Source organism: Cotesia glomerata, linkage group LG4 (assembly GCF_020080835.1).
Source record: "Cotesia glomerata isolate CgM1 linkage group LG4, MPM_Cglom_v2.3, whole genome shotgun sequence".
Taxonomy (NCBI): Eukaryota; Metazoa; Arthropoda; class Insecta; order Hymenoptera; family Braconidae; genus Cotesia; species Cotesia glomerata.
In genome coordinates, this window is record NC_058161.1 from 12,467,435 (window position 1) to 12,495,257 (window position 27,823).

The following is a 27,823-nucleotide window of genomic DNA, read 5'->3' on the forward strand; positions in this document are numbered from 1 at the left end:
AAGTTACCGCGTTTAATATCTAAGTAACTACATAATAAATGAGTAAGTAGGAAAAATGTATAGAAAAAAAAAAAAATAAAACAACGATAAGATGATAAAATTTACGTACTGTTGTATCTCTTGGATTTAAGACTGATTTTTTATTAACGCTCGATTTCTTTTTTACATTTTTTTATCTTTCAGATTAATAGATTTTAATCGTATGTAAATAATTATATTACAATAATTATATTAATAATATTAAGGATAATTGTAAATATGTTGAATTAGATTGAGTGAGTCAATTGGTGACTGAGAGCAATAATAATTTTTAATTTTTAAAATAAAATCAAAAATTAGTGTCGATTCCTGGCGATGATTAATGAAAATTAAAATTGTGTACCCCGTACTGTAAAATTTTATCTCAAGTCCCTGATTGTATTTATTAATTATTTAATTATTGTATATACAAGATATGGACGTAATAAATAGAATTTAAATTATTAAATATTTTTTTTTTTTCAATTTTATCCTTGATCATTTTTTTCTCCAATATTAAGCCCATAAATCGCAATTTAATTATTGATTGCCGCGCTTTGGGTTGTGCAATGATTTTTGTAATGACTATAACTCATAAACTAATCAACTTATTGACTTAATTCTTTGAAAACTTTTCGAAGAAAAGTTTTCCCTAGATCCTTGCAGAAAATCAGCCCTAAATCCGGTTTATTCAATTAGATTACTTAAATATCCAAAATCACATTTATCAATAGGGATTTTGTAAAAGAAAATAAACTAACATTGATATTTAGATTTTATTTATCACAATTGGATGCTAATTTTTTAAGACTGTCGGTATAATAAACTCATCGAAATCCTTGGTAAGATCAACAAAAGTGTCTTGATCATAATTGATATTGTTCTCATATTCAATATGATCATCTAGATAATGTTGAACAGCTTCAAATACGAAATTAGTGAACCCAACTTGAACATACTGGTCTTGGTCTAGAAGCTTGCAAACGATTGGACTTCCAACAAAGCTCTGAAAGGAATTAAACAGTAATTCTATCTAGATCGTTCAAAAATTGAAACTTACCAATTTGTGGACTTGGGTCGAAGTATGAATGTTTTTATTGCACTTTCCAATAAAGCAGTCTACGTAGTCAAGTAACTTCGGCTCGTCTTCTGGATAAATCCTAGAAGATTCTGGACCAAGTGTCACTCGGAACTCTTTATGGACAAACCCTAAAATAAATACCACTAAAAATTGAGCAATCAAAATGATCAGTTAGCCTACCCTCGTCGAAAGTTTTACGAATTTTGTCGTTTAATACTCTGACGAACATCCAGTGATAGATCAAACAATCCTGAGGGTCCCATTGATGATTTTTACCAGCTAGTGAGATGACACCTGAGTCCTGGATCTTGAACGGACTTTTCAATATCAAAATCATCCAGTCGCTTGGTTTAACCTGGTCTTCATCGAAATTTGACGAGTGTAGCTTGAAATTTACCAATCTAGAGTCGCAAGTAATCTCACCAGTTGGATCGCAATCTAAGACAACTTTCAGGCGCTTTTGTGGCACACTAAAAAACAGGCATTAAAGCAAAATTCTTTGGTGGAAAAATTGATACTTACCTGGACACTTTAAACGCTCCTGTAAGTACCAAGTCATCTCTGATCAAAGATCCGTAAGATACTCCTAAAAGCAGAAGTTGATTACAATATTTAACAGAGCTAATTATTGATTAATACTTACCCTTAATCCCAGGAAATGTCTCTCCTGATTTATGAGCGATGAACACCAACCATGGTGATCTTTTGTTTGGTTCCATTACTTCGGCAAAAGGACGATTATAAATAGTAGTACAGCTTTCAGTCCCACCTATCAATATTATTGATGATACCAAAATCTTCCATGCTAACCAGGTATTCATTGCGTTGGTTATTGAGGAGCCAATGTGTTCTATTCACTAGAGTTTGGAAATAATGCACAAGAAATAATAAACAGGTTATTACTTCGAGCGATAAGCACAGTTATTTACTTATCTGTTAATTTGTAATAAAGAATTACATATTGAACTGGTATCACTGACAATTATAGTGATTAAAATAAATTGCACTGCATTATCGATGACTCTGACCACTTATGGTGACTTTTCGTTCAATTTTTATCAACCTCACCAATAATAGTCACCTTTTCTATGTTAGAATACTATTTATCATGATTATAACAATCTATTTTGTGGATTTAATCCAAAAATAACAATTTTATTTTTTTTTGCCGCACTTTGGGTTGTGCCGTGCATTTTAAAATGACTATAACTCGGAAACTAATTGACCGATTGACTTGGTTCTTTAAAAACTTTTTTTAGAAAAGTGTCCCCTAGGTACCTTATGAAAAATCAGAGCCTAATAACAATTTCTAATTACTGGTAATTAAAAAATTGACTTTTTACTTAAATCACAACCAAATTTGGAGATTTTTACCTTACAACGGTCATTTTTTCGGTGAAAAAAAAGTAACCGCGTTTAATATCTAAGTAACTACAAAATAAATGAGTAAGTAGGAAAAATGTATAGAAAAATAAAAAAAACAACGATAAGATGATAAAATGTATGTACTGTTGTATCTCTTGGATTTAAGACTGATTTTTTATTAACGCTCGATTTCTTTTTTACATTTTTTTATCTTTCAGATTAATAGATTTTAATCGTATGTAAATAATTAAATAATAATTATGATTATTAATAATAATAATACTTACAATAATTATATTAATAATATTAAGGATAATTGTAAATATGTTGTATTAGATTGAGTGAGTCAATTGGTGACTGAGAGCAATAATAATTTTAAATTTTTAAAATAAAAATCAAAAATTAGTGTCGATTCCTGGGCATGATCAATGAAAATTAAAATTGTGTACCCCGTACTGTAAAATTTTAGCTCAAGTCACTTATTGTATTTATTAATTATTTAATTATTGTATATATAGATATGGACGTAATAAATAGAATTTAAATTATTAAATATATATTTTTTTTTTCAATTTTATCCTTGATCATTTTTTTCTCCAATATTAAGCCCATAAATCGCAATTTAATTATTTATTGCCGCGCTTTGGGTTGTGCAATGATTTTTGTAATGACTATAACTCGTAAACTAATCAACCGACTGACTTGGTTCTTTGAAAACTTTTCTTCGAAAAGTTTTCCCTAGGTCCTTGCAGAAAATCAGCTCAAAAATCCGGTTTATTCAATTATATTACTTAAATATCCAAAATCATATCTATCAAAAGGGATTTTGTAAAAGAAAATAAACTATCATTGATACTTAGATTTTATTTATCCTTAATGGATGCTAATCTGTTAAGACTGTAGGAACAATATACTCATCAAAATCCTCGGTAAGATCAACAAAACTAGCTTCATTATACTCTGTAATGTCTTCAAAGTCAAAATGATCTTCATTTGGATAGGCAATCCATTGGCCAACGAAAGTAGTAAGCCCGACTTGAAGGTATTGGTCTTGATCTACTAGCTTGCAGACAATGGGGCTCCCAACGAAGCTCTGAAAATCATCAAGCACTAATTCAATTCTGAATTCTGATCAGAGTTAATAACTGCGACTCACAATATTTGTGAAGATTTTTTCTTCATCAATGGTTCCGTAGCAAAATTCGATAATGCAATCTAAACTATCGGGTAGCTTGCCCATTTCCTTATCATAGAGCCCGGATGAACCTGGAGTAAGTGACACTCGATACTCTCGATGTAGAAACCCTAAAATTGATACCCTAAAAAAGTAACAATCTACTTCCCTAGTAGAAATAATCAATTTTTCACTCAATTAAATCTAGTATCTGGCTAGCAATCATATTTAGTAACTAGCTAGTAACTAAATTTAGTAACTGGCTAGCGAAACTAGGTAAAAACTAGAAATTGCGCCACCTACAACTAAATCGTAAACATTGGTCACACCGATGTTCTACTTATACTAGTGTGTGTATTAGGGTGGCGCAAAAAAACCGACTATTTTTTTTTTTTTTGAGTCTCGAGTGAAAAAATGTTAGTTTTTGATGTTTTAAGAGCCCTCACCAAAGGACAGCTTAAAAAAAAATTTTTAAGAGGTCGCTCCAAATTTTTTAAAATTTCAAAAATCGTCAAAAATCGAATTTTTTTTTTTTTAATTTTTTTTCTCGTTACGATATAATTTTATAGACCAAAAAAAAATAAGTTTCTGAAAGTTTCAGTTCAAAATTTAAATTTTGAAAGGTCGCTCATAATTTTTTTTTTTTTTTCTTTAATTAGTCATATCGCCGACTTTAAGTGTTGGGAGTGGTACGTTGGGGTCTTTTTGGTCTGAAAAAATCTTAATCTACGCGGCAAGGTCAAATCTCAACCAAGCTGGTTTCTAAGACCAGCTTGGGATTCGAACCCACGCCTGGCAGTTGATTAAATAAAATTATTAAATTAAAAAAAAAATTATATATTCTATTTTGTGCTTGATTTTTAGTTCATCTCGTGATGTATTTTTATCGATTATTGTACTAAATAAAGAAAAAAAATGCATGGAATTTTAATTTGATTAGTAAAAGGTTGCTCGAAAAAATCTAAACTAATGCACTAATAAATTGAAAAAAGTTATGAGTGACCTTTCAAAATTCAAATTTTGAACTGAAATTTTCAGGAACTTATTTTTTTTTAGTCTATGAAATTATACCGTAACGAGAAAAAAAATAAAAAAAAATAAAATTCGATTTTTGAAATTTAAAAAAATTTGGAGCGACATCTTAAAAATTTTTTTTTAAGCTGTCCTTTGGAGAGAGCTCTTAAAACATCAAAAACTAACATTTTTTCACTCGAGACTCAAAAAAAAAAAAATAGTCGGTTTTTTTGCGCCACCCTAGTGTGTATGTTTATTTTGTTCACTTTAACCTGTAAGAGGTATCTTTAGTACATATTAAGAAACAGTGTAAATAATTAAAAACAATTGTGTATTTCAATATGAAAATAATTCGTTATATATTTAAAAAGATAGATAAAATAAAAAAAATCGACATAACAACCAAATTACGGTTGTGAGCATCAATCAAAACAAATCAAATAACCTCAAATTCCTACAAGTGTCGCCATGTTTTATTTGATGTCTAGTAAAACTGGCCAGTAACTAGACAGTTACTGGATATTATACTAGCCAGTACCTAGCTTAAGTCTAGTTAAACTATCCAGCTACTGACCAGATACTTGATTGCATTTCTACTGGGGATAACTGAATTAATTAAGCTTACCTTCCTCGATGATGTATCCAGACTCTACTTTGTATTTTGTTTTCACAGGCATCCAACGATAGATAAAACAATCCTCAGGATCCCATTGGTAACTTTTATCAGCCAATGGAATAATACCGACCCTGTCATAGAGCTCGAAGGGTTTATCCAACTTCAAAAGCACCCAGTCGCTTGGTTTTATCTTGTTTTCGTCAAAATTTGGAGAGTAGAAGAAGAATGATATTGTTCTGGAGTCGCAGATAGTCTCGAAAGTTTTTTGCCAATTGATGATAACCTCCAGCTGGCTTGGAGAGTATCTAAAAACAAATAACAGGACAATTGGTGATGATTTAAGTGATTATGAAGGATTGATACTGACCTTGGCATCTTAGACGCTGCTGTAAGGACGATGTCTTCTTTGATCAGCGATCCGTAATTTACACCTGGAAGCAGTCAGTGATTACAATATTAAACAGAGGTATTTATCCATTAATATTTACCGTCTATCCCAGAATGTTGCTTTTTTACGTGATTTATGATAAGCACCAACTATGGTGATTTGGTGTTAGCTTCCATCAATTCGTCAATGGGACGATCGTAAATGACATTGCAACTTTTACTACCTGCTATCAATATTATTGATGATACCAACATCTTCCATGCTAACCAAGTATCCATTGAGTTTTATGTGTTAGGATTTAGAAATAATATTCGATAGAATGCACAAGAAATGATAACCAGGTTATTACTTCAAACGATAAGTACTGATGTTTACTTAACTGCTTTAATTTATATTGAACTGGTATCACTAACAATTATAGTGATTAAAATAAATTGCACTTTACTATCGATGACTCTAACCACTTATGGTGACTTTTTGTTCAATTTTTATCAACATTACCTATAATAGTCACCTCTTCTGTGTTATAAAACTATTTATTATGATTATAATAACCTATTTTGTGAATTTAATCCAAAAATCACAATTCAATTTTTTATTGCCGCGCTTTGGGTTGTGTCGTGCATTTTAAAATTACTATAACTCGGAAACTAATCGACCGATTTACTTGGTTCTTTAAAAACTTTTTTTAGAAAAGTTTCCCCTAGGTCCTTATAAAAAATCACAACCTAATTACAATTTCTAGGTACTGGTAATTAAAAAATTGACTTTTTACTCAAACCACAACCAAATTTAGAGACATTCACCTTACAACGCTCATTTTTTCGGTAAAAAAAAAAGTAACCGCGTTTAATATCTATGTAACAACATAATAAATGAGTAAGTAGGAAAAATGTATAGAAAAAAAATATAAAACAACGATAAGATGATAAAATGTACGTACTGTTGTATCTCTTGGATTTAAGACTGATTTTTTATTAACACTCGATTTCTTTTTTACATTTTTTTATCTTTCAGATTAATAGATTTTAATCGTATGTAAATAATTCAATAATAATTATGATTATTAATAATAATAATACTTACAATAATTATATTAAGAATATTAAGGATAATTGTAAATATGTTGAATTAGATTGAGTGAGTCAATTGGTGACTGAGAGCAATAATAATTTAAAATTTTTAAAATAAAAATCAAAAATTAGTGTCGATTCCTGGCCATGATTAATAAAAATTAAAATTGTGTACCCCGTACTTTAAAATTTTAGCTCAAGTCACTTGATGTATTTATTAATTATTTAATTATCGTATATATACACGGGAAAAAATTTCTGGGAAAAATTACGATACAACTATTGTAAAGCTGGACTATACTTTTATTACTATTAATTGTCAAATATTTTAAAAGAAAAAATACTATTTATTCATGAAAAAATACGATATTACTATTGTAAAAAGTAAGAGATGAAAATTTCCAGTGCTGCCTCTGTATCTATCCAATAGAACTATAGCAAATTTTACAATAGTTGAATTGGAATGTTTCTCAATTAATGTGAGTGATGGCCGTGCACAGCTCTAGACTCCGAGTTTATGTAAATGTTAAAGGATGTGGGTCTTAGTTTACCTCGGATAGCGTAGAGGGAGAGTCTCTGGCTGCCAACACAGAGTTCTGGGTTCGATTCCCAGATAGCACGAAAAGGTCGGCTTCTTTTTTCGATTACTGTACAGGTACCAATTAGTCCAATCTTCTATCTCTCTCCCTCCCTAATATTTCTTTAAAAAAACCAACTGTGAATTTTTACAATAGTTGAATTGTAAAGTTCACAAACACATATTGTATAATTTGCTCTATAGTATTCGACTTTTTAGAACTCTTGCTAGTCTTATTTGTTGGATAAAATTTACAATAGTAGATCGTAAAAATTACTAAATGAGAAGTATAGTCTACCGTTACTATTTTATTTAGTAAAAATTACAATAGTAAAATAGTAAAAACTCCTTCAATTTTCTTTCCGTGTAGATATGGACGTAATAAATAGAATATAAATTATTAAATATTTTTTTTTTTATTTTAATTTTATCCTTGATCATTTTTTCTATCTTCAATATTTAGCCTATAAATCGTAATTTAATTATCTATTGCCGCGCTTTGGGTTGTACAATGATTTTTGTAATGACTATAACTCGTAAACTACTCAACCTATTGACTCAGTTCTTTTGACACTTTTCGTAGAAAAGTGTCCTCTAGGTTCTTGCAAAAAATCAGGTTTATTTAATTAGATTAATTAAAACCACTAACGAGACCGTTATCTTTGCAAAAATAGTCAAAAAGATAGGGATTAAGATTAATTGAAACACTGGGTCTATTGTCGTATGATCAAAGGAGTATTTATTATAAAAAAAAAACAAGAATGCATGAGCTTAAGTCTAGGCAGCTGGTGAGTAATGCTTTGTAAAATTACCGAGTTACTAGATATCTTCGTAACTTTGAGAAAATATAAACCGTGGTTGAATGGTCTTCAAAGAGCCTGCTATTTCGAGGACTGGAGAATAGACATTGCAGAGTAGCAACATCGGATTTCTCCGGTGGAAAGTGGGTGGAAGTGGGAGTTGTTGTGCTCTAAGACTTCTGTGCTACAAGTTGTAGTTTGCTGGTTGAACAGGGAAAGACAAGATGAGACAAAGCCTTAAGCGCTGTTCGATAATGGTCTGTCGAGCTTAGGGACAGACATGGTTTGACTACTGACAAATATAATGTTCTTACAGATAATTTCTATTGTAATTTTACAAGAAATGTATCGGAAGCTAATAGGCAAAACATTTATTTAAAATTACAATCGGGTATAGTAATATTACAAAACATATATAGATGTGAGGTTACTAATTTTACAAGGTTTTGTAATTTTAAAAATATATTTAGATTAGCTGTTTGTAAAATTACAATACTTTCCTTGAATTTTACTTTAATTGGAAAATAAAAAAGAAAAATTTGATTTAATATTTGCTGTCATTTTATTTTTATGAAGCGCTGACTAGATTTTGCATCTCACGTAAACCTAATTTTTACAACTCAGATGATATAAAGTGAAAATAATATTTACCCTAACTAAGAATCGAACGCGGGCCGCTTGCTTGCCAGACCGATACCTAACGCCCTACGCCGTACGACCGATAGGTGGTTCAACATCTTATTATTCTTATAAGCTAATCCTATGTGGTGATTGAGCATTACGGCTTATTATTTATTATTTACATTATTTGTGTTATTTGATGCTGGTTTTTTGATGGAAAATAACTAACTTACATTATTTATAATTCATTGAATATTATAAAAATTAAAGTCTAACATATACTCATTCAAATATATTGATTTTGAAATGATCATTTGAGCGTAATATCAAAATTTATAAAAGATAAATGATTCCTCGAATTTATTATTACAAATAAACAACCATAGACTAAAAAATTAGTAAAAATAAATATAAAGGACATTGTTGTTTTTTGATACATCAGTCTTATTTTTGTAAAACTGAAAAGTATTGTTTTTAAAATTGGAAAAAAGGCAAGTAGAATTACAATTCGTGTAATATAATTAAAATTGTCTGATAACATTACATTGCACTGTGTAATTTTACAATGAAAATTGTAAAAATAAGAAAAAAGCTTTTTAAATTATTTATCAGATTATTGTAATATAAATTACAATATTTTTTTGCAATTTTACATAGAATTATGCCGAATCAGATGACAAATAATGTTTGTAAAATTAAAAAGCTTTTTCTTAAAAATTGACCAACGGTTCTGTAATATTACAATGCGTGTTAGGTTTATACATGAAGATTATAAAATTACAATCGGGTATAGTAATATTACAAAACATATATAGATGTGAGGTTACTAATTTTACAAGGTTTTGTAATTTTAAACATATTTTTAGATTAGCTAAGTTTGTAAAATTACAATACTTTCCTTGAATTTTACTTTAATTGAAATAATAAAAAAGAAAAATTTGATTTAATATTTGCTGTCATTTTATTTTTATGAAGCGCTGACTAGATTTTGCATCTCACGTAAACCTAATTTTTACAACTCAGATGATATAAAGTTAAAATAATATTTACCCTAACTAAGAATCGAACGCGGGCCGCTTGCTTGCCAGACCGATACCTAACGCCCTACGCCGTACGACCGATAGGTCATTTAACATCTTATTATTCTTATAAGCTAATCCTATGTGGTGATTGAGCATTACGGCTTATTATTTATTATTTACATTATTTGTGTTATTTGATGCTGTTTTTTTGATGGAAAATAACTAACTTTTACATTATTTATAATTCATTGAATATTATAAAAATTAAAGTCTAACATATACTCATTCAAATATATTGATTTTGAAATGATCATTTGAGCGTAATATTAAAATTTATAAAAGATAAATGATTCCTCGAATTTATTATTACAAATAAACAACCATAGACTAAAAAATTAGTAAAAATAAATATAAAGGACATTGTTGTTTTTTGATACATCAGTCTTATTTTTGTAAAACTGAAAAGTATTGTTTTTAAAATTGGAAAAAAGGCAAGTAGAATTACAATTCGTGTAATATAATTAAAATTGTCTGATAACATTACATTGCACTGTGTAATTTTACAATGATAATTGTAAATATAAGAAAAAAGCTTTTTAAATTATTTATCAGATTATTGTAATGTAAATTACAATATTTTTTTGCGATTTTACATAGAATTATGCCGAATCAGATGACAAATAATGTTTGTAAAATTAAAAAGCTTTTTCTTAAAAATTGACCAACGGTTCTGTAATATTACAATGCGTGTTAGGTTTATACATGAAGACTATAAAATTACAATACATCTTAGTAGATTTTCTGATATATGTTGGAAAATTAAATGAATTATATTATTTGTTTTATAATATGATTGTAATTTTACAAAAATTTTTAACATTGTAAGATAATTTTTGTTGAATTTATTTTGAAATTGATCTATAATTAGTTTAATTTAAAATTAAGGGTTGACGATTGATGGTTTGTTTAAATATTAAACACCAGGATGCTAACTCCAGGAAATAATTCCTGTTTAACTGTCAATATGTCAGTAGTTTTCCGATAGTACCTCTAACTTAGATAACTATACCCAGAACGTATATATGCTTGTAAAATATTTAAATTCCGGTATTTTTAATGCCCGACAATAAATACGTTAACTAAATACACATTTGGGTATTGTAAACCAGTCAAGTGATACCTTAAAGTCGCGTTATAAATAAGACAGGGTTACGGGTAAATTTATTGAGGAAATAATAAATATATATTTTTTTTTCTCCAGTCTTACAACTTTACCGTCAATTTATACATTTGTACTTTCCTATGGGGATAATTTTAAGTGATCTACTTACCAATGATATTGATTGTTGTTCTTAAGGATTTATTGATAGTTTTAGTTTCATTTTTTTATTTTAAACATCATTTATAACGCTAGAACGATAGAAAACTACTAATTTTGCTTTGATGAATTCTAAATTTGAAATTTTGGTGAAACTATTAAACTTTCTTAATAGAGGAAGAAATTTCCTACAAAAAGTCTTATAATTTTTCCATATTTTAAATATTTAGCCCATAAATTGCAATTTAATTATTTATTGCCGCGCTTTGGGTTGTGCAGTGAATTTTAAAATGACTATAACTCGGAAACTAATCGACCGATTGACTGGGTTCTTTAAAAAATTTTTTTAGAAAAGTGTCCCCTAGGTACCTTACAAAAAATCACAACCTAATTACAATTTTTAATTACTGGTAATTAAAAAATGGAGTTTTTACTCAAACCACAAACAAATTAAGAGACATTCATCTTACAACGCTCAATTTTTCGGTAAAAAAAAAAGTAACCGCGTTTAATATTTAAGTAACTACATAATAAATGAGTAAGTAGGAAAAATGTATAGAAAAAAAAAAATAAAACAACGATAAGATGATAAAATGTACGTACTGTTGTATCTCTTGGATTTAAGACTGATTTTTTATTAACGCTCGATTTCTTTTTTACATTTTTTTATTCTTCAGATTTATAGATTTTAATTGTATGTAAATAATTCAATAATAATCATGATTATTAATAATAATAATACTTACAATAATTATATTAATAATATTAAGGATAATTGTAAATATGTTGAATTAGATTGAGTGAGTCAATTGGTGACTGAGAGCAATAATTATTTAAAATTTTTAAAATAAAAATAAAAAATTAGGGTCGATTCCTGGCGACAATTAATGAAAATTAAAATTGTGTACCCCGTACTGTAAAATTTTAGCTCAAGTCACTTATTGTATTTATTAATTATTTAATTATTGTATATGTATATATCGACGTAATAAATACAATATAAATTATTAAATATATTTTTTTTTTTCAATTTTATCCTTGATCATTTTTTTATCACCAATATTAAGCCCATAAATCACAATTTAACTATTCATTGCCGCGCTTTGGGTTGTGCAATGATTTTTGTAATGACTATAACTCGTAAACTAATCGACCGATTGACTTGGTTCTTTAGAAACTTTTCGTAGAAAAGTTTTCCCTAGGTCCTTGCAAAAATTCACCCAAAAAAAACCAATTTTTTAATATCGATCCAAAATTTCAAAAAAAAAAATTTTTTTTTTCTCTAAAACAATTTAAAAACTATTATTTTTCATAAAGATATCAAGTTTGGTATAATATCTAATAAAGAATAAACGTCCTAAGTATTTTAATTAAATATTCAAATAAAAAATCGGTAAGTCCGCATGAATGCGTTAATTCCATACAAATTCCTTTTATAATATTAATTTTTTATTTGTTTTGTTTTACCTTTTACGTTTTAATCCATGGAGAATTATATAAAATCCGATATGAATAACTGAAATATTTCTATCGTAAAATACGATTAATTAAAATACTTTTAATAATATATAATATTTTTCTATATCTAAAACAATAATAAGTATTTATTTTTTTTTTTATTATTGTATTATCAATTAAAAAATAATACTTATTAAAAATTCATTCACCAGAAAGAATTATAATATATTTTATTTAGATATTTATATCAACAATAATGATAATAATAATAATAATAATAATAATAATAATAATAATAATAATAATAATAAATTTGACTAACAGTATGGCACAAAAGCTTTTTACAGTATACACGCGAAATACTTTACGTTTCATATTCCACGTAGAGCCGAGCCGCTTTAAAAAGTTTTCCCATTTCCGTTTTGTACAACTAGTAACGTCCTGGCGTCTCACTAGTTTTTACGGAAATCCGATTTTTTCCCCCACTTTTATACACATCAATTTACAAAAATAAAATAATTAAATGCAATATTAATCAAAATTTAATTTTCTTAATTTTTACTCGAACAATCCCGCGGTTTGAGATTATAAATCAGATCATATACACATACATATATAACTTATGATAAATGGTTGGCTCTTTGTTCAACACATCCTACAAATTAAGGAAAATTCAAATTAAACCGCGTAATTTATCACTCCGAATGGTTGGCTCATTAATTAATACATTTAACTTTAGTTATTATTCATATACCAATTGCGCTAATGTCACCCCTTGCCGATCCTTACGAAACGTCAGTATGTTGATCTAGAAGCAATGAGGAATAAAATGACACTTCGATCGGTCAAATCAGACCATTAGTTGCGGAGTTATAGCGTTTTTTTTATTTTTTGGTCGGAAATTAAAGCTACTTAATTAGTTCTGGGTTCAAGTCCTCAAAAAAATTTTTTTTTTTTTTTTTTTAATTAAATTAAAGCAGGCTTAGCACCAGCTTGTAACAATTTCTAAAATAAAATATTAAATTTTTTTAAACTCAAAAAAACAAGCATTACTACTTGATAGATTTGGTTTATAATAAAAAATTACAAATTGTTGCTATTTGTATATACATTCAATTTTTATAGATTAGTTATTATTCATATACCGATTGCGGTGATGTCACCCCCCGCCGATCTTCACGAAACGTCAGTATGATGATCCAGAAGCAATAAGGAGTAAAATGACACCTCGATCGGTCAAATCGGACCATTGGTTGCGGAGTTACAGCGTTTTTTATTTTTTTTGGTCGGCAATTAAAGCTACTTTATTGGTTTAGGGTTCGAGTCCTCAACAATTTTTATAATTGGATCGGGGTTCGAGTCCTAATTTTTTTTTTTTTTTTTATTGAATCAATTGAATTATTTTAATATCTGACCTTTTTTAATTAAATTCACATCACGTTCCTATCATTTCTCAAATCATCAATTTAGTTTATAATGTAATTTGTTCTTTCTTAAAGTTTATAGGGTGTCATTTAAAGCTCGAGTGTACTCAAGGCAACACTACTTACTATCTAATCTCACGGATGGAATCGAGTGACTATATAGTAAATTTGTCTCCTTTTATAAATTTAATCCAATTGGATTACAATCAATCGTATTTCGTTGTCGACAATGAAAAGAAAGAAAAAAAAAGAATTAAATTCTTTACCAAGCAGGACTGAAATGTCGATAAATGTTTATTTCATATAATTTTCAGGAGTCTTTTAAAATAATTAATTAAATCTTTCAATCGATCATTGTCATTTATATAATTTATTTTATGGAATTATTTATAAATTTGATAATTCCAAACAACTTTATAAATATATAATTTATTAACAAAAGCGTTAACTATTGCCACACCAACTTTTTTATTAAACGACATTATTAAATCTTGTGTATATATTTGAGGATAAAATATCAAACTAATTCTAACTACACTCGGTACAGATTTAATGCATCACTGAGCTGGATAACTTTTGTCTCAAGAGCTTGATGCCAATCTAACTTCTCAGACTTGCCAAATTGTATTTATAATAATGTGCAATTTTATTAAAAAAAAAAAAATTTTTTTTTTTATTAATTAGGACGATAAATTGATGGACAATATATCAACGTAAAAATAGTCTCAAATTGTAGGTGTGATTACAAAGAAGCCGTAGAAAAAAATCTAGGTGCTCTTTCTTAATAAATAACCAAGATATTGCAATTTTTAATTTTTTTAGTGGGTACTTTAAGATACTTAATAGGAACCGGGTTCGAATCCTGAACTAACTTTTTTTTTTTCTTTTTTTAATTAATTAGTACAATAAATTGATGGAATAGATATCAACTTTAAAGTGGTCTTAAATTATAGGTGTGATAAAATAATTAGTACAATAAATTGATGGAGAAGATATCAACGTAAGAATTGTCTTAAATTGTAGGTGTGATTAAAAGGAAGCAGTAGAAAAAAATCCTGCTGCTGTATCTTAATAAAAAAACCAAGATATTGCGATTTTTAATTTTTTTAGTGGGTAATTTAAGATACTTAATATGAACTGAGTTCGAATCCTCAACTATTTTTTTTTTTTTTTTTTTTTTTTAATACAGTGCATTATAATATTGTAAGATGTAAATAAATTTCATTCAATAAAGTAAATTAATTTATATCAGTTTCGTAAAATGGAATGATATTAAATTCAAAGGTTTAAATAAATAATAGAAATCTGAAAGTTTGTCTCATGAAACTGTGTTATGAATCTACCATCGTAGAAGGAAATTTAAATAAATAATATTGATCAATAATTAATTCTGATAAATCGACAATGACTTAAGCTGAACTTTAATTATAAATAATAAAGGAATCGATTTTATGTTGAGATAATATATTGTGTTTATATATTTATTTAAATGGATTATTTTTTTTTTTTAATTTCAAAACAATATATTGAATGTAATGTATTATACAGTATAAGCTAAGCCCGTTAAAGTCTCAATGCCCCTAGAGATTGTTACTAACTTAAGGAGATGTAAATATTTGAAATCCCAGAGAGAAATGCATATGCACAAGCTTATATACTTAAATGTTATATCTATAGTGTTACAAGCTACGAGTGTAGATCTCTGGAACAACTGGACCGCCCTGTCGTATTAATGAAACTTACCCATTCTCAAGGCTTGAATAATATAAATTTTTAAACCACTTACATATAAATGCTAACGAATTTTAAGCTTTCGTAAATAACTTTTATTGTCTCCAATAAAATTAATTATAAACTACAATAAAATTTACATACTACCTCTAGGATGTTAAAACTAGAAAAAAAAATTTTATTCTAAAAGTCTCCGCTAGGTGGCGAAGTGACGCTTTTATCTCTCGCTTGCAGAAATAAATTTCCAGGGTATTAATATTTTTTTTTCGTTGAAATTTCAATTTTTACTATCAAAAACACCGATAAGAAAATTTGTAGGTAAAAATTGGGATATTAATTATTAAAAATACTAATTAGAAGCTCCAAAATTGTGAATATTGTTATGAAGTAGGTCACAAATACTCTAAAGTATCTAAAAATAATTTTAAAAAATTTAGTTCCAAAAGTCACCTCTAGATGGCGAGGTGGCGCTTTTATCTCTCGCTTACAGAAATAAATTTCCAGAGTATTAATATTTTTTTTCGTTAAAATTTCAATCTTTACTATCAAAACCACCGATAAGAAAATTTTCAATTAAAAATTCGGATATTATTTATTAATAATACTAATTAGAAGCTCCAAAATTGTTAATTTTTTTATGAAATAGGTCACAAATACTTTAAAGTATCCAAAAAAAATTTTTAAAAAATTAGTTCCAAAAACCACCGCTAGGTGGCGAGGTGGCGCTTTTTTTCTCACAAGCAAACTCTGTAGAAAAAAAATATAAGTAAAAAAAAAAAAAAAAAAAAAATTTTTAAGCCCGGATGATCAATTGCAGTAATTGTGATAAATATATTCCGTACGCAACTGTTGGTACAATTGATTGGTTAAAAATAAAAAATTGTAAATATTATAGTGCAGTGGACCGATGGCCTTGTTTGTTTGTATAAACATATCATAAATAAATGAAATAAAATTAATAGTGTTTGTGTAGCTGAAGTGTAACTGAATTTTCCATAAACTCAATGACATATAGTATAACTAGGGAGGAGGAAAATTCACCCGCATTGAGAGAACTACTCACGTTTTTTTTTTTTTTTTTTTTTTTTTGTTGTTTTGTCAGCATAGATGTGCACAAACATTGATAGACATACATACACGCACACGCACACAAAAAAAGTTGTATTGTTTGAAATTTCATTCTGAGAGTACCCAGCGCTGTTCTGGAAAACTCATCATTCAATTTGGATGCTCAAAAGCATTACATTCTGGTGGCGTTACAGATCAGCGACTGCGTAGATATATATATATATATATATATATATATATATATATATATATATATATATATATATATTTATTTACACTGCAAATATCACGTCGACGAAAAATTTGACGCATGAAATATTTTTTTCACACAAAACTGAAAGAATGCTGTCAATAATTATACGGATATCGCTTTTATTTGAAAAAAAAAAAAAAAAAAAAAAAAACCTAGCCGAGACTCGAACCCACGATTTTAAATTTAATAATAGTCAAAACAAAATAAGCGATAATTCAGGAAGTAATTGTTCGATTTTCTCAAACAATAGCTCATTTTTTTAGTCATTGAATTTGCTGTTTATTTTATTATAAATTGGATTGAAATCAATTAGGTCAATTTTATCAAAAAAAAAGAAATTATTTTTTTAAATATTTAGGTGATATTTGAAATTTTTGTTAAGAATATTATTTGACTAGAAAAAAAAAAAAAAATAAATAAAAAAAAAATTCTAGCTGAGATTCAAACCCACGATTTTAAATTTAATAATAGTCAGGAAAAAATAGGCGATAACTTGCTTATTTTTATTATGAATATTACTTAAGGCCTTATTATTGACTAGAAAAAAAAAAAAATTATAGCGGGATTCGAACCCGGGATGTTACTTTTAATAATAATTTAGAAAAACATCGATAACTTTGAGAGAAATTAACGGATTTTAATTTTTAAAACTTTTTCTTGATCAGGATTGCATGCTCTATCGTTTTACCACAAAATAGATGTAAAACCTTTCAGGTCGATTTTAGCTTGAAAAACACACGTAGAAACGAGTTGTAATCATAACTTACAAATAAAAATAAATCATTAAAGTAGTATTTAATTTGATGTAATTTTGAGCTTGTTACTTATAAAATCGCCTGGAGTGTTAATAACAGCTAATTATCAACCTCGAGTACGATAACAAAAAAAAATGGCGTAAACCATAGCGAACATTAATAAGCTAGTATATGCGCAAGCAGGTGCAGACAGAGACGAAAGTAAAGGGGTGAAAAGGCACACATGAGATAATGATAGTGACATAGTTGATTGTAGTTGATATCAGTGTACACCGGTTGACTTCCTATCCTGTTCGAGTAAAGGGTAGTTAGTACTCTACAACCACCAGAATGCTGCACTCGGAAGCCCAGAAGTGGAGTAGTTTTAGGTAGACCACCAGCCAGTTCCCGGTTTTAAAGTTACAAGTTAACCCTCTCTGGGTTCAACCCGTAACTGGGGCTGTAAAATGGGCGCGTGTCGTAGCCCCTTTACAGCCTAGTCGAGCCTTTACCACCAACCATCCCTTCCTCTCTGGCATAACATAACATTATACCGTTTTCTGCTGCTGAGTAACTCTACTGCCAGCGATCAATGCCCTGGATAAGACTTTGCCGCTACCTAAGTTGAGTTAAATAGCGTGGGTTATGCTATATATATCCATACAAGAGCAATATCACTGGATGGAATTTATAGTTGTTCTACTGTTATAGACTGGCCAATGTCGTGTAAGTCATGTAAATCGTGTTCATGAGAAAACACGCGAGCAATTCCAAAGCTCTGTACTTTCAAGTGACAAACCTCTTTCACTGCTCACTTGCCGACAATTTGGTGGCATGATTACGGACAAAAAAGAGTAAGATCTGGGAACTAGACCTTCAATTGTCTTGCAGCTGGTGTTTTAAGTGCTTTTGGAGTGGTAATGAACCAAAAAAAAGATCCAAGGCCATTGTGGAGCTAGATCGCCAATTTTAGATACCCTAAAATTATTATATTATTATCTGTAACTCAGGAACTAATCATGGCAACATTTGGACGAATATAGGGCGCTAAAGTAGAGATTGATAGCTTTTGCGATCAGTTATTAGATTTGTCCTAGTTCGATTTTTGACCGAGTTACCAAAGTTTGAAAAAACTAACGAATTGTGATTAAGCATTTTTGGTACCAATTTATGATTAAAAGTGATGAATCCAAATTTTTGAGGTTTAGATCTTTGGAATTACTTGAAATTGGTGTTTTTATAACTTCTGGAGTTGAAATTTATAAAATAATACCGGTTGGCATTATTTCGAGCGATTTTTGAACCAAATCGCCAATTGTGGATAGTTTGGGATGATTATATTTTGGTCCGTAACTCTGGAGACAATCATGGCAACTTTCGGACGAATATAGGGCGTTAAAATAGAGGTTGATAGCTTTTGGGATCAGTAATTAGATTTGTCCTAGTTTGATTTTTGACCGAGTTACCAAAGTTTGAAAAAACTAACGAATTGTGATTAAGCATTTTTGGTACCAATTTATGATTAAAAGTGATGAATCCAAATTTTTGAGATTTAGATCTTTGGAATTACTTGTAATTGGTGTTCTTATAACTTCTGGGGTGGAAATTTGTAGAATAATACCGTTTGGAAGCATTCAAAGCGATTTTTGAATCAAATCGCCAATTGTAGATAGCTTAGAATGATCATATTGTGGTCTATGTGTCAGCAGATAATAATGGCAGCTTTTGGATGAATGTAGAGGGTTAAAGTGAAAGTTTTGAGCTTTTGCGATCATTGATCGGATTTACCCTAGCTCAATTCTAAGCCAACTTGCGAGAGCTTTGTAAACCAATAAGCGCAATTTTGAGGTGAAAGAGTGGAATTATGAATTTTTCGTGGGTATCAATACCCGGATTAGATAGAACAATGTAGAACCGAAAATAGCTGGGTAAGGGTTGATTATTGCAAAACCAATAGCCTGGAATACCGTCAATTAAAGGGAATTATCAAGCATTTAATTCCGAAAAGTTTTAGTAAGTTAAGGTCCTGACGTCAATAACTCTTATTGTCATTTCTATTTTGATAGTTATAGTTAACGAGAGTTTATTTAACGAACAAATCGATTTATCATCGTCCAATTAGTTCCTTTGAGATGTTATTCACTGTAACAGGTTTTTGTCGTTAATTCCCCGAAACGATGAGCGAGTAGAGTCGAAGTAACAAAAACAATGACAATGAAGAAGACAACAACTACAACACATCCCCAAAATCGATCGAGTGAACTATTGTATTGAGAAACAGTTACAACTTTGCTACCGTAACTGCGATTCTGTGTGATACAATCCACTAGATTGTTCATCCCCATAATCCACCTGCAATCCTTTACCAAACTACTACTACTCCAGATTACTGGCCCTCTGTACCCACCCTTGGAACTTCTCAAACCCGTGCAAGAAATAGATTTCAGTTGTTAGATAATCGACATCGTGCAATTGAGATTTTTTTGTCTCTACCTTCTTGCTCTTCTTCCTTCAAACTTTATTTTTACTCCCTTTTTGTTACGCTTTGTTGATGTTTGTGACGACGGAACAGTTGGTAAACTGGGCTATCGGCAAAATTTAAAGGGTGAAACTGGCTTCGACAATTCCCAGGATATTTATTGACGCAACATGACACCTTTTTTATCTCTAAATTTTACACTTCTAAACTTATGACTCGATTTATTTCAAAACTATTCGTACGATTTTCTCGATCAAGGCCTCGTTTTACTCAGAATAACTCCATAAACCATAAAACTGAAAATCAGCTCGATCGGAGGTACCACAATTTTCCACAAAATGGCGGATAGGTCAACAAAATGGCCGCTGTAACAAAAAAACCATGTTAACTCGGTAACTACTGGACAGATTTAGTCGACCAAGGGCTTATTCTCTTCAGCATCGATCCCTCTAGCCTCCTTAACCAACCGGGGGTAAAATGGTCATACCAAAATTTTTCCTAAAAAAAAAATTTATTTTTTATTTCTACAAATTATTTCAAAACTACTCGTACAATTTTGTCGATCAAAGCCTTATTTTACTCAGAATAACGCTATTAACTATAAAACTGAAAATCAGCTTGATCGGACGAACCACAATTTTCCACAAAATGGCGGCTAGGTCGACAAAATGGCCGCCAGGATATAAAAAACCGTGTTAACTCGGTAACTACTGGACAGATTTAGTCGACCAAGGGCTCATTCTCTTCAGCATCGATCCCTCTAACCTCCTCAACCAATCAGGGGTAAAATGGCCATACCAAAATTATTCCCAAAAAAAAAAAAATTTTTTTTTTTTTTTTTTTCTACAAATCAAATGGCTGTGAAAATAGCGATACCTTATAAGTGTTCGTGTTCATATTGTGGCGTGACTTGATCGGTCTGTATGGATTTTCGTACTTTCTGTGATTTCAACGTAACGATTACCTTATATTCTATTCCCATCCTTTTTAGCTTATGTTCTTGGTATATTTGCCGTTAGTTCTTGCCACCCCATCAGCCAGTCCCGTCTACTTGTCTTCAAGCGAATTCTAACCCTCACCCTCAATAACCCCCCCCCCCCCTTCCTAACAACTCTTGGCGCCGTATATCTAGAATATTATCTTGTCGAGTTTCCATTGCTCTATAAAACATTATAGCACGTTTCTCCTGCATGTGCATTGAGAAAGTAATGGATAAAAATTCAACGTTATAAAAACGTAGAGGTAAAAAAAAAATAAAAATTGTCCCGATCAAATCGATTTCACGTTCCTTCGGTATTCCCCATTGGTATCTACATCATCCATACATGGTTGTGCATACAAATTTATGTGTAGGTTGGGACATCTACACCTACATCCATATGCATTCCATTGTGTGTGTGTCGATCAGACGAAGCTTTTCGAATTCGAATAAAACCGAATTGATGCAAAACGGAATGTAAATTATGTGTAGGTATGCGTGTTCTCTTCAACAAGACGTACGTCTTTTGCGGTAGCATTCTTTAGATATAAACGACGAAATGAAAATCGTGAGCTAGTTCTTATTTCAGAACTTCACAATAACCGCGGAATCCTATGAATTGATAATATAATTGTTGAGTTTTTCCAATATAATAAAATATCTTCTATCTCTATTTTATTTTTTTAGGTACCTCAAAAATTTTCCAAATCAGTATAGCGACACAAAACTTGAAAATCAATGATTTGATGATGACTCTCGAACGAAACGATTGAATAGACCCAAGTATTCCCGAGGGTAGCCTCCATCGAACATAGCATTCTACCCAATTTGTTAGTTGCCAGCTGTCATGTTTCGAGAGTTTCCATTGAAAACTCTGATATCTCCATTCTCTCCAGGCAACCTCCTCTTTCCATAGCTTGCCTACTTCCAGCAAAACTATTAAATCCAGCTTAATAAAATTTCCTGGCTGGCAGAACTTTTGAGGTAAATCTCTAGTTTGACTTTACGACTAAATTATTTAAAAATAATTATTTTAAGTTTGGAAACAGTCGATGTTTGTTTTATAACATTTGGCGGGAAAAAAAAAAAAAAAAAATCACGGATTCGATTCACGTAACGCTCGTTAGTCAGTTCACATTTTTTACGGTCAAATAGATAAAATTCTACAGTTTATTGTTCATAATACCATGAATTTACGATTTTGAACAAACGTACTGTTGTTTCCATTGAGCAGGACCTTTATATTCTATTTCTTTATTTTTTTTTTATATTATTTGATACCGAGAAATATGTATTCGTGTCAGCCAGGTGCTATGTTACGGATTATTTGTTTTTTTTTTTTGCAATGTGAAAAATATTCTCAAGATTGATGGATGCAACTACTTAACAACAAATAATTTCACTCGCTAATTAACATTCAGGAATGCTTAGCTAAAAAGCTCTCCAAAAAAAAACATTTTACCGAGAATTCTTGAAGAATGCTACTTAAGCTTGTCTAGAATGGATTAAACTAATAGCCGAAACTAATGGACTTTCCAGCATATGCTACCATCATCATCATCATCATCATCATCATGGCTTTTGTTTTCTCAATCATTAGGGATACATACTAATGGCAACAAATAGCCTGTAGATAAATTAGAGAATGGTTCCCCAGTTATTGTTTAAAAAATAATAACAGTATGGAGAAGAAAGGGAATAGGGGAAGGTGAGATGACATCTACGTCGAGTAATAACGCCATAGCCGCTGGTGATATGTGCATTGTAGTTGCCAGTAAGGGTTGTGGAAGGAGGGGAGGGTTGCTGGACTGTAGACTGTAGACTGTAGACTCTAGTCTCTAGACTGGAGATTGGAGACTACAGACTACAGCGGAGCGGTACAAGAGCGAGTAATGAGCAGTGGCCTCGACATCTAGGTCAACCACTCTGACAAGGTAACACCTATATCATAGTAATTCTTTGCAAATAAGACTTTCTTCATGAATTCATCTTGGTAATTTATAAAGTTGTCCAATAAACCGCTGCTAAGTTATCAAGCGGTTGGTCAACTTTAAGGGTAACTTAAGAAATTTTGTATGCTAAATAACTTTGGTCTGGGTGGTCGGATTTACTGGTGCAAAATTGATCGTAAAAGCTTGAGATGTGTACTATATTCTAAGAAAAATTGGAAATTGATCCCAATTTATTTTCGAGCTTTTGTAAGCCAAAATGTATACTGGGGAAAATGTTGGAATTGGCGGTTTTGGTGGAAACAAGGCGTGGAGGGGGTGGAAAAGGTCGGGGGGGGGGGTGGCAAGGGTGGTTGGGTTAGTGAAAGTGGTCATTGAGATGAAGATAGTAGAACTTCCGGAGCCATTGAAGCGATTTGGTAAAGCCTTAATATGAAGGATACTCTAATTCGAGGATGATGATGTGGTTTTTACGGAAAATGGGGTGGAAGAAGAGTTCTGGGAATTTTTGTGGTTGGATATCGTAAAAGGAGACGTCAAGAGCTTTTTAAGGGTATGCTGAAAATTGTTGTAGGAAAATTTAGAGCTGAAGGTTTTGAAAAGGCGATTATCAAAAATTTTGATAGAGATGAGTCTTTTGGATAAAATTCACGGGTAACCTATCACTGTGGGAGTGTAAATTGTATGGTTAGTAAAGAAACCGTAAAAAGCTTGAACAGCGTAGCTTTGTCCCGATTTCGATGGATCATATTGTGTCGAGGAAATTTGTGCAAGCTAAGCCACTGTGAATTCAGTGGTCGTACGAAATCTCTGGTGAGGACGCGGGAGCAAGCAAGAAAGGAATATAAAGGATAGAGGGGTTTGCCGGAAACTACGGTGTAGTGGCTAGAGGGTGGAAGGGTGGAAAGGTAGAGAAGGAGACTCGAGGGTTGGCAACACAGTACTCGTTATCTCGGTGTCTCGTGGAGAATAGCAGGTTGAAAACTAACACAGGTCTTCTATTTTCTATTCGCTATCTCAGAAAATACTGATCTGTCTCAGCTGGAGCTTTTAGATATCAAAATCTATCTACAAATCAGCATCACTGACTCAGAACCCTGTCAACGGTTCTGTCATTCTATACCTTGGTTTATAAAATAATGCATGGAAAATAGAATCGGAAAAAACATATTGGAGATTTTCTGACGGATTATTTATTTTTCAACGAAAATACTTTGCTAATCGAATGTCAACATTTTAGCACCAAATGATATTATTTTATCAGCTTTTTTTTTGGATCATCATCATCATATTGGATCAAATCAAAAGAAGCGACCAATACTTCCATCATGAAAACAAACTTGAAAAGACCAAAAAAAAATCGGTTAGATAAACTGAGATCTGCATGGTCCAATAAAAGCTAGTAGCAATTGGGTAAAATAAACGTACACTGAGGGAATAATCGATTTTATTTATAAACTCGATTTAGCTGAGCTCGCATTACCAGTATCTAGTATCTAGTATCTGGTATCTGGGTAACCAGTATCGGTATCTAGAACCCAATGATGAATCTATCCGTAACCTCAAAATGACTCGGGTCGCTAATTTATCTTTTAATAGCTACCGTTATCTACTACGGACAGACATATATATACGTTGAGAAACGAGTGGGTTGCCTCGTAATATAGAAACAAGGAAGTAGTACAGAATATAGAAACAGGGGACACTCTCTCAACTGACTGGAGATTATCCAACCGCGAAATTGTTTCGAACGACGCATCTCTAGTTCCTCTTTCAATTCTCTTATCCTCTTTGTCCTGGTACATCAATAATCACCACATCCTGTTCGCGGTATTTTTTTCAGGATGATCTAATTTTGGATGTTAGAAATTTTACAATTTAAATTGTGCTAATTCAAGCTGAAGTTAGTTCTAATTCAAGCTTATCCTTATCCAACGTGGTCAGTGGAGCGAATATTACCAGAATGACGGACTATGGATGCCAGAACAGCAGAATATCTCACTCTGGTGGTGATCAAGACGTACTGGGTTAACTCCGTCCAAGAACCGCATCGGAATTCTGCAGCCTAATCAATCTTGTCTATCTTCCTCGCTCCTAGATAAGAGCAGTCAACATGGACCGCCGGCTAATTGTGTCACTGAATTTTACAAAACGCGGGATAAGGTACATTTGGAGCTTCTCGACGGGAAAATCTAATCCGACGGCATCCTGACGGTGGCACTTAATAACCCTAAATTGAGGATCCAGTGACCTTGGGGGATCTTTGGAGAATCCGTTGATGCCAATATTTTTTACCAGGACTCAAAAAATCCGGTATATTTTTCCCGCCAAAAATAGGTATATTTCGATATTATAAATTTAAATCGTAAATCAATCAAGATTGAATTCTTCAGGTAATTTATCAACGTTTTTTATCGGAAAATAGATGATTGGAAGGAAGTATTATTGTTTTATGTTTTCCAGATGAGGAATCGGATAAAAAAGCTCGTCAGGTGTGTTGGTGGAAGTGGAGTGTCCTCGAGAGGGATTAGCTTGAGTAGGTTAAAAAAACGGATGGTAAGAATAAAAAGAACGACGGAACAGTTTTAATCAGTTTACGGTGACGTCGACGAACGTAATTGAAATCTTGGTAAGCGGCTCCCTGAGGATACTTGCTATTAATTAGACTCATAGATCATACAAATTGTTAAGGGGGTGGAAATAAAGTAGCTTAACGATTCATTGGGGGTTTTTTATATCGGATAAACAAAAAAAAAAAAAATCAAAATACGTATTATAAAATATTAAAATGGTTGTTATCGAGCCGTAAATCACTTTTTAACGTTTCAGGTGAATATTTTCCAGCTAAAGATACGCATTAACTTGGACAGATGCTCGAGGTTTTGTTATTTATGACAACGATACATTCTTCGCTCACTGGTGTGTATGGTTTCATCGCGGATTCATAACTTGCTCGGGCCGGTGTACCGGTGTGGCTCGCCTTTTTGTATACACGTGGTGACGTAAAATACGTGCTCTGCTATCGAAATAAAATTTTTTTTATTATTTATTTATATATATACATCCATATATCGTCACTTTTTTATTTAGATTTTTTCATCACGTACACCAACAAATATTCTTATCATCCTAGCTACACCACGCGTGATATGATACCATGAATTCTATGAGAACTTGTGTACATAAGATGCCTTTACGATATCACTAGTACTCATCCTCATCATAAAATTTTATGCTAGATCACACATATATATATGATGAGCGTTTTTAGTTACCGTAACACATTGAAGTTTGAAATATGGTATTATCTTTTTACCCTGGAAAAAAAACCACAAATTTTACGGAAACTATTGTATTGATTTTACCTTACGTTATCTTTTTCCACAAAATTCAATTTAACGTTAAATTATGTTATATTTTTATGGCACTGAGGATACTATGGTCCGGTTAGAGTGCTTAAAAAGGAAAAAAAAATCAAGAAAAAACACGTGTAGCGTAAAGGCCAGGTCTTGACCTGGTTAAGATTTGATTCACTGACCTCGGGCTATAAAATCCAAGAAAGTACTCTGGAAAATCCAGAAGTTTTCTCAGGTTAAAAAAGTTTGGTAAGACATACTAAATTACGAAATTATTCATTTGAAAAGTAACGGAGTGTAGAATCGCCAAATTGATAAATGATGACTAGTTTGGGCAGTAATTTTAAATGAAAAGTATAAATTACCATTAAGTAAAATTGTCGATTGTTTTAAATTATCATAAAGTTTAATTTTTTTTTTTTTTGGTGTGCAGCAGCGGTGGGAGTGCTGTGGCTAATAACGGTGATAAAGTGCCAGTGGTTGGTAATTTTTAGATCTGACTTTTAAATCTTTTAGCAAAGCAAATGCTTAAAAGGGTTAACCGCCCTCTCATAAATTACCGGAGATATAGTATACATGCTTTTCGGAGAGAGATACTGAGGCTCTGTTCCTCAGTGTCTTAAACCAACTGCGGTACTTGTGGTAGCTGCTTTCTGCATTTCACCAACCGGATATTATAGACAACCAGATATTGTGTCTATAATTTCACTTAGGTTTCTATCGTTGGCCTTTTTGGGCTCTGTTCAATTAGATGGTTGTAATTAAAACGGTGGTTAAATTTTGAATCGTTAATTTTTGGTCAAAAATTAATTTTGAAAAGAAAAAAATTTTGGGGCCTGATTTCAAAGCGTGTGGTTTTGATTAAAAATTAATTTTTTGAAAAAAAACAAAGTGTGAGTCGATGGGAAATTTAATGCCCGACAAAAAAGGTCCTTAACCTTAAGGTCGTAGGAGCAAGGGTTTCGAAGTTACAGAGGTTTTAAACTTAGGCTTTTAAATTTGTAAATTCAAAATTTTTGGGCCTGATTTCAAAGCGTGTGGCTTTGTTTAAAAATTAATTTTTTGAAAAAAAACGAAATGTGGTTGATAGGAAATTTACTGCCCTACAAAAAAGGTCCTTGACCTTATGCTCGTAGGACGAAGGGTTTCAAAGTTACAGAGCTTTAAATATAAATCAATTAAGAAAATCCCGTCAAACATTTTTAAAATCGAACAATTACTTTTTTATCGTGATAAAAAATTAAAAGAAAATTTCGTCTTGAGCTTGGAGCGTCTAGAAGGTACTTCTTTGTCAATTATTAAATTCTGTAAATTTTTTAGGGGAT

At 30.9% G+C, this 27,823-nt stretch overlaps 2 protein-coding genes across 4 annotated transcripts; both read right to left on the bottom strand.

Annotated features, from left to right (window-relative positions):
• Positions 1 to 780: 780 nt before the first annotated feature.
• On the bottom strand, positions 781 to 2,054 carry LOC123263581. The gene is made up of 5 exons (XM_044726473.1): positions 1,743 to 2,054; positions 1,622 to 1,685; positions 1,280 to 1,569; positions 1,079 to 1,227; positions 781 to 1,024 (listed from the first exon to the last, which is right to left on the bottom strand). Exons 1-5 carry the CDS (start codon positions 1,918 to 1,920, stop codon positions 815 to 817), a joined length of 891 nt encoding a protein of 296 aa, XP_044582408.1. The 5' UTR covers positions 1,921 to 2,054; the 3' UTR covers positions 781 to 814.
• Positions 2,055 to 3,313: 1,259 nt separating this feature from the next.
• On the bottom strand, positions 3,314 to 6,043 carry LOC123263602. 3 transcript variants are annotated; one of them, XM_044726499.1, is made up of 5 exons: positions 5,757 to 6,043; positions 5,636 to 5,699; positions 5,278 to 5,561; positions 3,621 to 3,799; positions 3,314 to 3,557 (listed from the first exon to the last, which is right to left on the bottom strand). In XM_044726499.1, the coding sequence occupies exons 2-5, from the start codon at positions 5,641 to 5,643 to the stop codon at positions 3,348 to 3,350; spliced, it is 681 nt and encodes a 226-aa protein (XP_044582434.1). In that variant the 5' UTR covers positions 5,644 to 5,699; positions 5,757 to 6,043; the 3' UTR covers positions 3,314 to 3,347. The 3 variants fall into 3 exon arrangements, with proteins under 3 accessions (XP_044582434.1, XP_044582433.1, XP_044582435.1); XM_044726498.1 differs by having other exon boundaries at positions 5,278 to 5,573; positions 5,757 to 6,041; XM_044726500.1 differs by having other exon boundaries at positions 3,621 to 3,769; positions 5,278 to 5,573; positions 5,757 to 6,038.
• Positions 6,044 to 27,823: the final 21,780 nt, after the last annotated feature.